At 34.9% G+C, this 14743-nt stretch overlaps 1 protein-coding gene across 1 annotated transcript in view; it reads right to left on the bottom strand.

Moving 5' to 3' along the window:
* Positions 1-9740, bottom strand: part of hcrtr2 (hypocretin (orexin) receptor 2) — a 102841-nt gene extending 93101 nt beyond the window's left edge. The window contains exon 1 of the mRNA XM_026224735.1: positions 9278-9740. Coding sequence (XP_026080520.1) covers positions 9278-9527 — 250 coding nt within the window. The 5' untranslated portion in view covers positions 9528-9740. The remainder of the gene's footprint in view (positions 1-9277) is intronic.
* Between the last annotated feature and the right edge of the window lie 5003 nt (positions 9741-14743).

Genomic DNA, 14743 nt, shown 5'->3' with positions numbered 1-14743 from the left:
GACGTCTTTCATATAACCTAATGTCAAAAAAAAAATTGTCTGCTTTCATTATTAATGCTTTGTATTATGACTTAGTTTTGAATAATTCCTGTACATCAGCCTGTCCTGATCCAGTCATTCTTACCTAATGTATGATATGTGACAAATGTTCCTTTTTTTTTCTTGTTTATCAGAACAATCTGGTCTTTCAAGTCCCTTTTTTTAACACGGTTTCTTTTTTAAATGCATGAAATCACAAAGAGGTTTATGAAGTTATGAGGCACATAGAGGTTTATGAATGTTTTGTCCCAAAACTGGTACTTGTGAAGCAACCTGAGAATGAATGAAGAGACAGCTGTTGAACCAGCAGAAGATTGGCTGATGTAATGACCTGAAGCCCCAGGCAGTATTAGTGTTGGAACATTTCCCAGTTTGCCTGCCAACTTTCCTCATTCCCAAGAGACATGCCTAGCGGTCAGTGAATCCCAGCGTACAGGCGTTATTGACTACACTATAGCGCAGGTTTGTGACCACCACAGAAAATTAGAGAGAGAGAAGTCCTCTCAAATAGTTACAAATGTCCCTAATTTATCAATGTCAAAATGACTGATATGGCCAATCAAATCAACTCTACTGAGACCAAACACCAGCTCCAAAGCAATACTTTAATGAAATAGTGTGAGGTAATATTCAAATAGCAAAACATTTTATATTTTACCAATTTTTTAATTATTATTATTATTCTTTATTCAATTTTTTTATGACATGTGAAATTACAAAACAGTAAAACCTGTGATGCTAATTTGATTTCTTTGCCTAATTTCACCATTCTGAACTGAAAATATAGAATAAACCAGTTTACTGATTCATGTAAAAAAAATTAACTGAATCTCACAGGACAAAAAACATTTTGTCATTTTCAATGCATGTTACACAATTTTATTCAAAAGCCTTTTTGGCATAATCCATTCTGAAATCCATTTAAATAATTTAACTCTTTCCCTGCCAAACATGGATATTTTTTTTTTTCACATTGTCACTGTCATATGCTCGGGGCGCTATTACATATCTCCTAAATGAGTCTAGAATGTGCTGATCAAAAACACAGACCAGGAAGACGCAGAAGCGAGCGATCTCATATGGAAGCATATGCATATGAAAAATAATGCGACCATCCACAATAACCAATTATAAATGGAAACTGCTTAATGTTAGAAAGTGAAATGTCAATCCAGAATGTGGCAAAGGCCTGTGCAAGCTTTGGGCCATCTACTGCATCTTTGCTTTAATCATATTCCTGAATATGACCCAGGTGTGGTATTTGATAAAAATGCAATTTTGTCGTTTTTCTTTTTTTTTTTCAATATGATATATATATTTTTAAATATTTTTTTTTTCACTAAACCTACCTAAAATCTAGTGTTGATAAAAAAAAAATAATGCTTCAAGCTAGAATGTTTTTTTTTTTTTTTATTTTGAATTTAATGAAGTAGAGGGTCTGATGATTATTTTGATGTATTGCATGTTCAGATATTCATACAAAAAAATATTCTGGGGGCCATGAAATTTTAGTAAAAATCAGCAAAATTGCTGACAGTGGATGACATTTTTTTTTTTTTTCAAAAATGCTGGCAGGGAAAGAGTTAATTATTTGATTGCGTTAAATAAATAGCCCATTACATCCCCACAACCAGTGTTCATGATTCTTATCATAGTGCATTCAGGAAAATCTGGACTTGAGGTTTAGGGATTTCCAGTTGGCGCATGAAGACGCTTTGATTTAGCAGCAGAGCAGAGGCATTGTTACTGCACATAGGGCATTTTCAAAGTGTCCTCACTGTGGTACTGCGTCTAGCTTCTATTTCTGTCTTTCCACTTGTTTCATGTGCTCATCACATGAATACCACTGCTCTGGTTGTTTGATGAAACCCCCGAGCACATTGGTGCACTTCAGGGAAAAAACCCCCCTAAAAAATATATATATATATATTGACACTTATCAATGTTCTGCAGTAGTTTTGCAACATTTTTGCAACAGAACTCTCACCTGCCAGAGTATCTCATAATTGCATATAAGATGATATAAGTAACCCTTGAAGAGAGGGCAGAGAACGAGAAGAACTAATGTTTAAAACTCATTTTGCTAACAGCTCCACTTGATAGAATGAAATTACCAGTAGAAGCAATAATAGAACTGGACATAATGCTAACTATTTACAAAGACCTCATGGTTCAAACACATATAATTTTGTATAATTTATTTATTAATTAATTAATTAATTATTTTTTTTATTTTTTTTTAGATGATATGAGGGTCCTGTGTGATTTCTAAAGATTGATAAGAACAACTGTGACAGCACAAACAAAATGTAAAATGATTAATTCATCATTCAGTCAGAGTGTGTGAATGTCAAGTAAATTTGCCATTGGTCTTTTTGAGAATTTTTTTCTAATAATTTGTATTTTAATCATTTTTGTTTGTTAATCCTACATATGGATATTTACAATCCTGTATATGGGAGTATGAAGTGAGTATGTGAGTACTGAATTCCAACCAGCCATCAGAGGAAACATGTACACTTTAGGTATTATTACCTGCTTAATGGTAAACTTTGTTATACTGTTGTAGTGTTTAAATTTAGGCGTGTGTTGGTGTGTGTGTGTCTTGTATACTGTAAAAACTGGCTATGTTCAGAGACTTTCATTGGTGTAACCTGACATATTCATTCAGATTCAGTAACTTCAGTAAAACCATTTCATTTTGAAGTCAGTACTTGAAGTGAATTTGATATGCAATAGAGCATGTGGTATAGAGTAATGTGGTACTTTCAATTTCATTTCATAACTCTGAATATTTCTGACATGACATCATCTTCCACATGCATTTAGCAAAGTAATAACCTGTGGATATGTCTGTATCAGAAATATTGTGTATAGCAGTGTATCCATACTGAGAACACATTTAACTGATTTTTAAATAAATTTAAATTAAATAAAAAAATATATATATTTATGCATTTAGCAGACGCTTTTATCCAAAGCGACTTACAGTGCATTCAGGCTATCAATTTTTTCCTAACATTTTTCATATGACTCATTACATAGTGAATGTAAGGGAATAGCTAATCTCTGAATAAAAATGTTCGTACTGAACTCACACACGTCATTCTGAACATGTATGCCGTTATTTTCTGTATACAATAGAATCTTTATATAGCATTTGTAATGACATATATATATCTATATACAATAATAGTTATACACTTTCCACCTTATTCCTAAATGTGGATGTAAACATGCATTAAACTGTAAAGCTACAAACCAGCATGTTCATAATTAAGATGGATTAATACATTTAATTAATCTGAATGAATACATTTAAATAATAAGGTAAGGCACACCAATTTGCAATATCAAGCAGCAAAGCGAGTTGTTTTATGCAGCTAAAAATAGCTAAAAGTGGATGAGACTTGAAGCCAATCTCATAAAAATTACAAATGACTGCTCCCATTTTTATGGCAAGAATAAAGTGGATCAAAAGTTGTAATCTGCAGTTCCACCTTGAAGAGCTATTTGTGCCTGCTTTATTGCATTTTCTTTTTAGTTGTTGTTTTTGTTTTGTTTTTTGTTTTTTGTTTTTTTTGTTTTGTTTTTTTCGTATGAGTTGATGTAAACATGTTGGGTTCAGTGGAGGTAAATAATATTTTGACTTAAATAAAACCAGTGGTCGCAGCTCTCAAATCAAATATTAGACATATTGCATTAAGTTTCACATCAGTGGTCACAAGACACAAAGAAAACCAACAATATCTGACATCAATGACACATTTGGGGCCAAAAAGAATAACTGTGCAAAGCAAATTTCTATATGTGTTAGACTATAGTAGTATGATTTACATACATGCAACTTCATCCTTGATTAACAAGTGGATTTTGCATATCATGCTTCATAACGCTTTGCAACAAATACCTGCACTGACCACAGTGTTTGAATCTCTAAACAACTGGTTGCTTCTTTTTTTTTTTTTTTTGTCAAGACATTATTAGATAAAGCAGCAACTTACATCCCCAGCCTTTTATCCTTGCTATTATAGCAGTACATCTTTAACCTGATTCACCGAAATGTCTCCTGTGGGCTTGGTAAAACTGTTTCTTTATGCTTCCTGCACATGGAATGAGCTGCAGCATACTATTACCTTACAAACTCCTCTTTGAAAGCCCTTACAAACTGGAAACATTTTGCTGTTTTCCATAATCCCTGACCTGGTGTGAAATGTTTTATGGATATTGCTGATATTATCTGTATTTCGTTCTTCTCTTGCTATTTTTCCTGTGTTGTTTATATGTTTATATTTATGCATAAATTTGTGACATTTTTTATATGAAAACTGTTGCTGCCATCTTCAGTTGGACTCCCTGAAAGAGGTCTTGTATCACAATTAGATTTAAATAAAGGACAAATAAAGATAAAACCAGAGTTTTACGTGCAATATATGATTTGAGGGCTCCGGTGAATGGAAATATTACCACCAAATAATGACTTTCAGAGAAATCACACAGCTTCAGAGGATTTTAGCCATGCATTTCAGCCAGAGTTTAGCCTTGGACTTGTTGTGCCAAATATTCCATTAAAGTGAAGTGTCTTGTTTCAATCCATCCTGTTTGGTGGATAACAGGTCCAAAACTCATTGGCTGAAGTTGACAGCAATTCTGTTTGATGCAACAAAAAACACTCACTACACCTTTAAAGAGAATAGCACATGAAAAATGTGAATAAAAAATTCTAAGTCAAGTAACATTTCGAGGGACCGATGATTAATATGCCAATACCTTGGATATCCAGATCATTGAGACGTTCATCGTATTTCTAAATTCCTTGAGAAAACTTCAAATGTTGAAATTTGCATAGAGAAAAGTGACAGCCAAATATTTTAAAGCACCGTATTCCATTCATATAGTCTTCAATCAAAATTCCACAAATCCATCACATTGCATTTGGTAAAAGAGCAATGCAGCACTTGATGTGATTTGCCAGAGGACTCTGTATAAAAAAAAGATTAAATGATAAGAAAAAAAAGAAAGAAAGAAAGAAAGCTGGAAGCTTGGCATTTTAAGAAAACTGTAAATGCATTTATGGTCCTTAATATGTGCGTGTGAGGATGCAGCAATGCTTAAACTAGCAAAAACTGCAAATAAACCAAATAAACAATTGCAGCCCAATTAAAATTCATTAGTGTTTATGACTTTAAAGATCTGAACTCAATACAGTTGTTCACATAATGAATATGAAGGGTTTTTTAAACAGAGAATATAAATTATTTTCTATGAAATTTTCTGAGTTATAATTTGATCGCAAATCAATGTAGCAAACATAATGGACAGACCTGTACTCTAAAAACGGCTGGGTTATTTTTTAACCCAAAATGCTGGGTTGGGTCTGTTGGGTCATTTTGTTGGGTTATTTTATTTGGGTAGTTTCAATTTACCATGTGTTGGGTTAAACCTGCTGGGTTGCGTCGCTGGGTTGTTTCAGGCCAGCGCTGGGTTATTTAACACGCCTTGAAGATGTTTAAATTGCTCCCCAACTGTCATTTTGGAAGAACAACGGGGCAAAGCCACGGCTTTCAACTGTTTTAAGGTAAGTTTATTTAATGTTTTCATTAATAATTATTTTAAAATGGCAGAATTATAACTTTTTTTGCGGCAACAATACTGTGAAACTTCTACAGGCCAACATTATTTACGTTAAATGATGAACAGTTTACCTCAAACGGGCCGGCCAACCTACGTTACGTGACTCGCATAATCGTGTTAAGGTATCCGAGATGACAGATTAATACAGTTTTATTAAGTTTCAGACAGTGACAGATGGCTGAAACATGCGAATACCTGTGAAAATAGAGGAAAAAGTCGTTTCTGACACTGAAAAGCGAATTTGACATTTAAGTGAGTCAAATTAGTTTAAAAAGTGAATACGACATTCTGCTCTAATGTAAACGCCTGCAGTTTTCCATATCGACATATAACGTAAATCATACAATTACGTACAATATAGTCGCACCGCATGTCTAAAAGAACCGACGATCCGGTTCAAATAAACCAGTTCAGTAGTTCTCAAACAAAGTGATTCCTGGAAAAGAATCGACGTCTCAGGGCATTTCAAACTGCGCGCACGCACAGCGAGTTAGTGAGGTGATTTGATGCTTGTGTGGTTTATAAAGTATTTTTACATACAAATTATAATTCAAAATGTGTTTTTTCCTGTCAGAAAAGCACATGGATACAATTGTGAGAGAAAAACTCGTCGAGTGCAGTCTTATTGAGGCGGCTAAGTTCGTGTTTATCAACTAACGTTAACTAACCTTATATGGACTGTTTTAAAGCTGCGGAGTAACCCAGTACCTACGTGACTTATGAAATGTGTCATAGAAATGTCTGTGTGCACGCACACAGTTTGATCTCCCTTATCTGTGCCAGTGACTGTGTGTTTGATATAGCCAGCATATTAACATAAAACTGTGATTCATAATGACTGGAACATCCCATTGATTTGACAGTTTGAAAGCACACCTTTCAGCAAATCACTATATCATATTCTGCTTCTGTAGACCAACTCATAGGTGAATTTAACAAATAATCATGATTGGTCAATTTCATGATTAACTTCACACAGTTAATTGAACTTTTTTTTTAATTTATTTTAAAGGTTGGAACAAACATGGAATTCCTTAACCGAGCAGAGTCCACAAAACCCCATTCATTGTCATGGCGATTTAAAAATGCCAGCAGATTTCTCGGGAATTGATCATAATCAATGGACAGGTAAGGATATTCTGGACTATTTTCAAAAGGAATTGCAAATTGTATATTTAATTGCATTTTTCCACATGTGTATGCATACATTGTGGCATAGTCCAGACGCAATTAAAAAGCATTTGAATTTCAGATGCTTTACACAGAAAGCTGTCATTTTGTGTAAAGCGTGGGACTATACTATGGGGCGTGTTTTTTATTGGGATATATTCTGTAGTTTTTACCCCAAATCTCTCACTGTTTGCACTCTGATGCACGTCAGCAAAACAACATTGCAGTTCTACTCTTATTTACCTATTTGCATCTTACCCTATGTTTTATTCCTCAGGTGAAAAGCATTTGGTTAATGGTGAATATTGACCAATAGTACCATGTGGCTCTAACTGTTAGCAGGCTATAGTAGCTGCATTTGGGGTAAAAATGACAGAATTATTTATTGTGTGAGGTGCCAAGAATATAGGGAGATACGGGTTGCACTGTCTGTTCTTTAACACGCATCTCTCGGAGCGGCAGCTGCCTTTAGTAGTGCCTTAACCTCTATTGTTCAAAGCATTTGGCACAATTGTCTTTTAGTGACGTCACCTCCCAATACAAACACTCTCCATAGTATGGTCCCACCTCTGACTAAAGTAATTGCGATTTCATTTGAGTTTTGGCAGGTAACATGTGCGACACAGTGAAAAAACAGACATGGTAATTAGTAAAACCTCATGTACTTGTTCTTATGTTGCATCTATGCTAACATTAGTCTGTTTCTCTCTTATTCCGAGGTCACCGTAGCCTCCAGATCCAGTATGTATCCAGACCAGATGGTGGATCAGCACCTAGAAAGGACCTCTACTGCCCTGAAAGACAGCGGAGACCAGAACAACTAGATCCCCAGATACAGATGCCCTGTAAAGACCTTGTATCAGAGGACCACCAGGACAAGACCACAGGAAACAGATGATTCTTCTGCACAATCTGACTTTGCTGCAGCCTGGAATTGAACTACTGGTTTCGTCTGGTCAGAGGAGAACTGGCCCCCCAACTGAGCCTGGTTTCTCCCAAGGTTTTTTTTCTCCATTCTGTCACCGTTGGGGACAATTAATATCAAGCGATATCATCGACTTGATTGCACGGAGGGATGATACATCACTGAAACAATGATGAACTGACTTTAACTGAAAACTGAGTGTTTACTTTTGTCCCTTTGTATTATTACACACTATTTTCCTATTTAATACTGTAAAGCTGCTATGATGCATTATTTGTTCAATATGATGAAATTATTACTCATAATACATGGAAAATACAGCTGCAAATGGACTTTGCTTTGCCATTTGAAATTTGGCAGTCACTGTGCATTCATGAAAACTGAAAATGTAATTTTTGTTCAGTGTTTTTGAAAGTGTTTTTGTTCAAGATTTGCAATTGTGTTTGGATTATGTCACAATTTGTCATGTGGAAAACGCAATTGAAAATATAATTTGCAATTCCTTTTGAAAATTGTACTTCCATAGACAGGCTCTATAGCAGAGTACACTGCTCTCAGGTGTAGATCGTTGCTTCAAAGCTTAAGTGTTTGACAATAGTTCACCCAAAAATGAAAATTGTTAATTATTCACCCTGGTCTGAAAGCTCTCGAATATCATCGAAAATATCTTAACTTGTGTTCTGAAGATGAACGAAGGTCTTACGGGTTTGTAACTAAATGAAGTTGAGTAATAAATGACATAATATTCATTTTTGGGTGAACTATATGTTGAACTACCCTAAGCAGTGCACATCTATCTACATAGGAGTCTTTATATACTTGATATAAATTTAAGGACATATTTAAATTTAAAGAATGTTAATTGTTAATGTCATTTCACTGTGTATTTAAATAACTAAATATGTCAAAATGTAATAGCTAAACAGCTAGACACAGGTCATTCAGAAATAATATTCTTATTTATTGCAACTGTATTTCTGTGATTTTTATTTTATTTATTTATTTTGCATTTGCTGGAAACAAGAAAAGGGAAAATTCCATGTTGTTTGTTATTGGTACAAATTTTTGAATGTCAGATGGCATTAAAAATATTTTTTTAACAGTCGAAATAACCTGTATTCTTCATTATTTATTAATCCATGATTGCTTTGTTAAGCAAAAGTGAAATTATGAGAATAACCCAGCAAGAATAACCCAGAATCATAAAAATGCAAACCCACAAATGGTAAAAATGACTCTATCTTGGGTTTTCTCAATAACCCAGCATGCTGGGTTAAAATGTGTAAACCAGCATGCTGGGTTACTTTAACCCAACACGTGTTCTGTCCAATATTTACCCAGCGCTGGGTTGCCAATTGGGTTATTTTTAACCCAGCCATTTTTAGAGTGAGTAGACCGGTATTCGTCTGACAGTAAAACATTTTAAAGCACAGCAGTAATAATAATAATAATAATAAAAACAAATACAATTTCTAAGTTACTTGCGCGTTTCAAACTTCGTCTACTTACCCAAGGTGTTTCCGACCAGAGAGACAAGGAAAACTATGATATATCCAGCTATGAGCACCCATTCATACTGTTTAGGATGCAGATATTCCCTCCAGATGTACTTGAGAAGTTCATCATCTTCATCAATGTGAGAATGGGAGTGGATTTCCGTGGAGTTCAGATGCTGCGCTGATGTTAGACAGTCATTACAGGCGTCATTAGCGGAGATCCCAGACATGTTTGGCTCTCTCTCTCTCTCTCTCTCCAGCATCGCGGATGACTGACACCGCGCGAGTGAGGGAAGAGAGAGGGAGAGGGGGAGAAGAAGACTGAGAGTTGGAGAGCGTCGTGACGCACTGTGGACCTCTCAGCCTATAACCAATTAGTTAGCAAGACTAAGTCAGAACCTACAGAATGCATCAAGTGATTGCTGCACGGTTCTTTGTATCTCGTGAGGACACTCATGTTTATGCAAGTAGGCTACTGTATAGATATCAGACCTATGTCGCATTATTTATTAAGCAGTCAAACAATCCTATATCTTCTTAGTCGCATTGTTATTTATACCTGTTAAACACTAAAAAGGTGAAACGACAGCTCAATTTAAAGTGCATTTTAACACTCCCCATATAATAATAATGTTAATGCTAATAATAAATGCCGTTTTCCTTCAATTGTATTCTCTCTTGACGCCAGTGTTGGTGTGCAGATGTGTTCGATGTGTTTATTTTTTTTTTATTTTTTTTTTATTTTATTTTTTTAAAGTGCAAGGTCTATTGATGTGTTTTAGAAGCTTAATTTATCTGAATTTGAGCACCGTGTTTTAGAATGGTGTAGGCTATTATGCACGAGAATTAAGCGCGAGAAGCCGCTGAGCACTGATCTATAATAGAGAACATAGGCCTATCAGTGAACGAGAGCGCATTTACATTGAAATAGAACGGAGTTCTGGGTGAATAAGCCTATTAAACGCAAATGCAGATGGCAGAGTAGCCTAGGCCTACTGAATAAAAATGCGATCAGTTTTACCACAAATATAGACAAGAAGTGATACCATAATTAGCTACTTTTAATTGTGTCTGCTTTACAATAAAATACAAGTTCATCGGGATCGATTCTCTGACATATTAATTGCGACCCATTTAACAGACAACTTGAACAGCAAAAAAAAAAAAAAAAAAACTACGATCATCTAGCCCGCTATTAAACATGAAAATATTATTTCATCATAGCTCACGTTGCACATTCTTAGTTGCACCACTTGCGCAGGAATTTGTGTCAGAGTAATAATTTAAATGTGACTTTGTGGAAACGGACTGTTTATTGTTGCTATAGTAGGATCATATTAATGCTAGAAAGCTTATGCATTTGACAACTATATATTTTTAACTATACATATTTTCAAATAAACCATTATATTTCATATTTTAAATCTATTTTCACACTCATCTTTGGCTGAGGGGGAGGGATAGCTCGAGTGAGGGGACCTGTGCAGAACTGATTCTGGCAATAACTTTACTGGCCTTGGTTTATTTCTTTATTAATTTATTTGTTCGTTCATTTATTTATATAGGTATGTATATTTCATTTATGTATTGGCTTGAGAATTATGACGTGAGATTATGGGGGGAGGGGAGTCTAGATGTTCACAGTCCTAAAGATTACACCGTTGTTACAATTAAAAATAAAAATACAAAAATATAAAGCACACACTCAATAAAATAAAGAATTGCAAAGATATAAGCTGTATATGATTGTTTAGCTTTTGTTTATGGTACAATTAAGTTGTAAAAAAAAACTTAGGCATGTCTTTGTGTGTGTGTGTGTGTGTGTGTGTGTTTGTGTGTGTGTACCTGGTATTCCCAACGTTATGGGGTACAAACGTTCCCACCAAGGATAGTAATACCCGCAAATTTGGACCTTTGGGGACTGTTTTTTTTTTTTTTTTTTTTTTTTGCCTTCATGAGGAAAACAGCATATAAATCATACTGAACTATATGTTTTAAACAGGAGGGAGTGTTTGAGAAACTTCATAGAGTGCAAACATTTAAAAATTGGATTCAATGTGCAAATTTCACAAACCAAAATAGCATTATCATAAACTACAAAAACATGAATTTGTGAAAATGATATCATGCACATGTGTATTATGTGTAGTTATGTGTGCAAGCTGTAGGTTTTCTTAACAAAGTAACATTGGCAACTACTGGCCTGGCATGAATAATGCATGTTTTAGTCATTTTAGTCACATGAACAGAGATTTTGACAACGTTATTTGTATGCAAGACATGCAAATGGAATACTTTTACTTTCTTAGCACATAGTTGTTGTGTAAACTTACCCTCAGTATCTGGAACTAAATGCATGTGATCAAGCTAATCAAGGCCTGGATTATCTAAAAACTACTGTACAGGTCTGTTTGTTGCAGCAGGTTGCCCTCTAGGAGTTTGGCACCCCCTTTTCCCCACTTTATCTGAATTGTTTTTTTTTTTTTTTTTTTTTTTTTGACCTTTGGAAAGCAAATCTTTAAATTAATATTTAATTTAAATTGAGATGTAAGATTTAAACCAAATCATAACGTTGTGTGTGTCCAGCCGGTCAAGAGAAAAATAAACTCACCTATTGCACAAAAACCATATAAATATACCAAAATAATAGAGTTATTTTGCTCTGTGCCATGCAGTGTTTTAAGTAGAGCTGTTTTAGAATTCATAAAAATATCAGTTGTGAAAGGAGCTGTACAATTAAGACTGACTTGATGTATCATATAGGTGCGGATATTTGCCTAATTGGTGCCAGGTCCTTAACTGGCCTGCTACCACCTATGTGAATTTAATTCTGTGAATAAAAATTGGGTGTCACAATGAAAAAAAAATGCTTTACATTTACTATGTGTAGCTCTATTAAAACAGGTGTTCCACAGACAGAATTTAATTTTCCTGGAAAAGCATTTTTTTTTTTTTTAAGAAATACTTTTTGTTTAATCATTTTAATAAAGATTTGTAAATTATATAAATAATTTTGGCCTCTGCCAACACATTGTTGCATAAGTCAGTGAATTTGGTTTCATGACATTGAGGGAATACTGTTGTGTTGTCTGTGTGCTATCAGTCTATCAGTGCGCAAGCTGAAATGCAATGGACAAAACACAAGCAGGCGCCACACATCCAACGATGGATAATCAATCAATGCATTCATGACCTCTGTGACACACCAAGGTGGATCTTGTAAGCATGTATGTTTCTACAGTAGTCTGATGCTGGTAGAAACGTGTGATATGGTCATATAGACACGACCATTTTGTAAAATAAATTAAATATAAGGTTGATTTGTCATTGCCTTGATAAGCACAAATTAATACTTTGTTCTTTCAAAGGATTTGCATTTGAATTAATTCAGTTTTACTGTTGAAAGTTGTGAAATAGAAATGTGCAAGAATTCCAGTTCACCATAAAAGCTACTCTGAAATGATGCAGATGCACAAAAGGCTAGTATTCGTAGAACTATTCTGTCTCTGTTTTCAAGAAAATGCAAACGTATCCTGTAGGTTTTTATTCACATGTATGTGTTTTATCCCCTGACTTACACTAACTCCATCAGAAATGACTTTTTCAGTCTCTCACAGTAGATGCACATCACCTAGATTGCGGTAAGGTCAATAGTCTCGTATAAAACACCTGCCTCTTGGTTCCCACCTGGAGCATTAATATTATTTTACAAAGTAAACGTTGTGCAAAGTAAATAGTCTCTTTTTTATTATTGCTTTTTAATTATTATATAATTATCAGATTGAATGAAAACATTTTAATTTTGTAGGCTCATCTGGGATGATAAACTGAGTTATGGTTGCATAATAATGGCAGGTTATAAAGGTTTTTCGCTAAAACGGCACTGGTAAAAGTCTACCTATAAACTTAATCCTCAGAGGAGCATAAACAGGACATATGACTGAGATTTATTAGGAATACATATGGAATACAACATGGTGGTTCATAAATGTAGAACCAACATCTGTTCCATGAGTCACGGCAGCTTTCCAGCATCCCTCCTCCACCCCAGCTCCTCATTCTCATTTTTTCCTTTCCTACTCAAGGATTTGGAGAGTACTTTTGGGTTCAAGTCAAATGTCAAGCTTTGAGCCCTCTCCTCGGATAGTATACCAAATGCATATTCTATACTGTATACGATTAAGTGCAAACTTGCCAACTCTGATGTAAATTAACTGAATGGTATCTTAGTCTTTTTGCGTTTGGTTACATATCTAGAGGCTATTAGAGTTGATCAGATGCGGGCCCATCTTGATGTTGCTGCCCCTACAAACTACACCATGTGCCAAGAAACCACTTGGCATTTCAGTGGATCAACATCTGCATTTCCTGGTCTTACTTTATAAACCACTAGATGAACAAGTTTAGCTGCATCTGCATCTACCTAGACTTTACCATTCATTCCTGGATGGTCCTCAAAGATGTATTTTCACTGTTAACTATGAACAATTAGCTATTAAAGTATTCTAAACATGAACATTTAATGAATATATATTGTTGCATAGCCATGTGTTGCCAAGTATGGTAAGCCATTACAAGGGCAAATATACAGCAGTGAGTAGTGAACATGCACACACACACACACACACACACAAACACACAAAATATTTGCTGCAGTGCCCTGTGAGCAGTTGGGGTTCAGTGCCTTGCTCAAGGGCACCTCATTCATGTGTAATGAGGGTGGAAGAGAGTGCTGTTCATTCACTCCCACACCTACATTTCCTGCTTGTACCAAGAATCGAACCCATGACCTTTCGTATTACAAGTCCACAACTACCCCTACACAACACTTTACATCCCGATCCACCAAGTTTGCAAGAAATCTAAGATTTCTTAAGAATACAAGCAAAATATTTGCATAGCAGTTAAAATCTAAACAAAAACAGTTTATTCAATATCAAACTAATTTTAAAATAAATACTCATGTCATGAGGGTTTGTTGAATAATGCACTAAAGCTAGAACCTGCTAAGGCAGTTCCAGAAACATAACTGAATTACTTTTTTCCCTTCAATTATACCAAAATAAGACAGTAATCCATGGGGAACATAATAGGTGCACTTTTGTCATTAATATAATTTTTTTACCTCCAATTAATTAACAGTAAATTTATCAGATATGCTCAAACTGATGTGCACATGAGTCATTTCGCAAGTCTAATAAAAGCTGTTTGATTTTTGGGATGAATCACCTCAGGAAAGCGGCCATGAAATCCTAAGACCAGCCGATTCTTGTTAACACCACCTTGAAGGACTTTTGCTTTTGCATGATGCTGCATCCTCACCAGTAGGTGTCAGTATGAAGTCCAGGAATACTTACCAAATTAATTAAAGCTGTTAATTATATACACAATATAAGCCGTTATCAAACTTGATGCTAGTAAATACAAACAAATGAGTAAATTGCATGATTATCTTCCTGTTCCTCACATCATAATACTG

Source organism: Carassius auratus, chromosome 38 (assembly GCF_003368295.1).
Source record: "Carassius auratus strain Wakin chromosome 38, ASM336829v1, whole genome shotgun sequence".
Taxonomy (NCBI): domain Eukaryota; kingdom Metazoa; phylum Chordata; class Actinopteri; order Cypriniformes; family Cyprinidae; genus Carassius; species Carassius auratus.
This window is presented reverse-complemented; position numbering and strand designations above follow the sequence as displayed.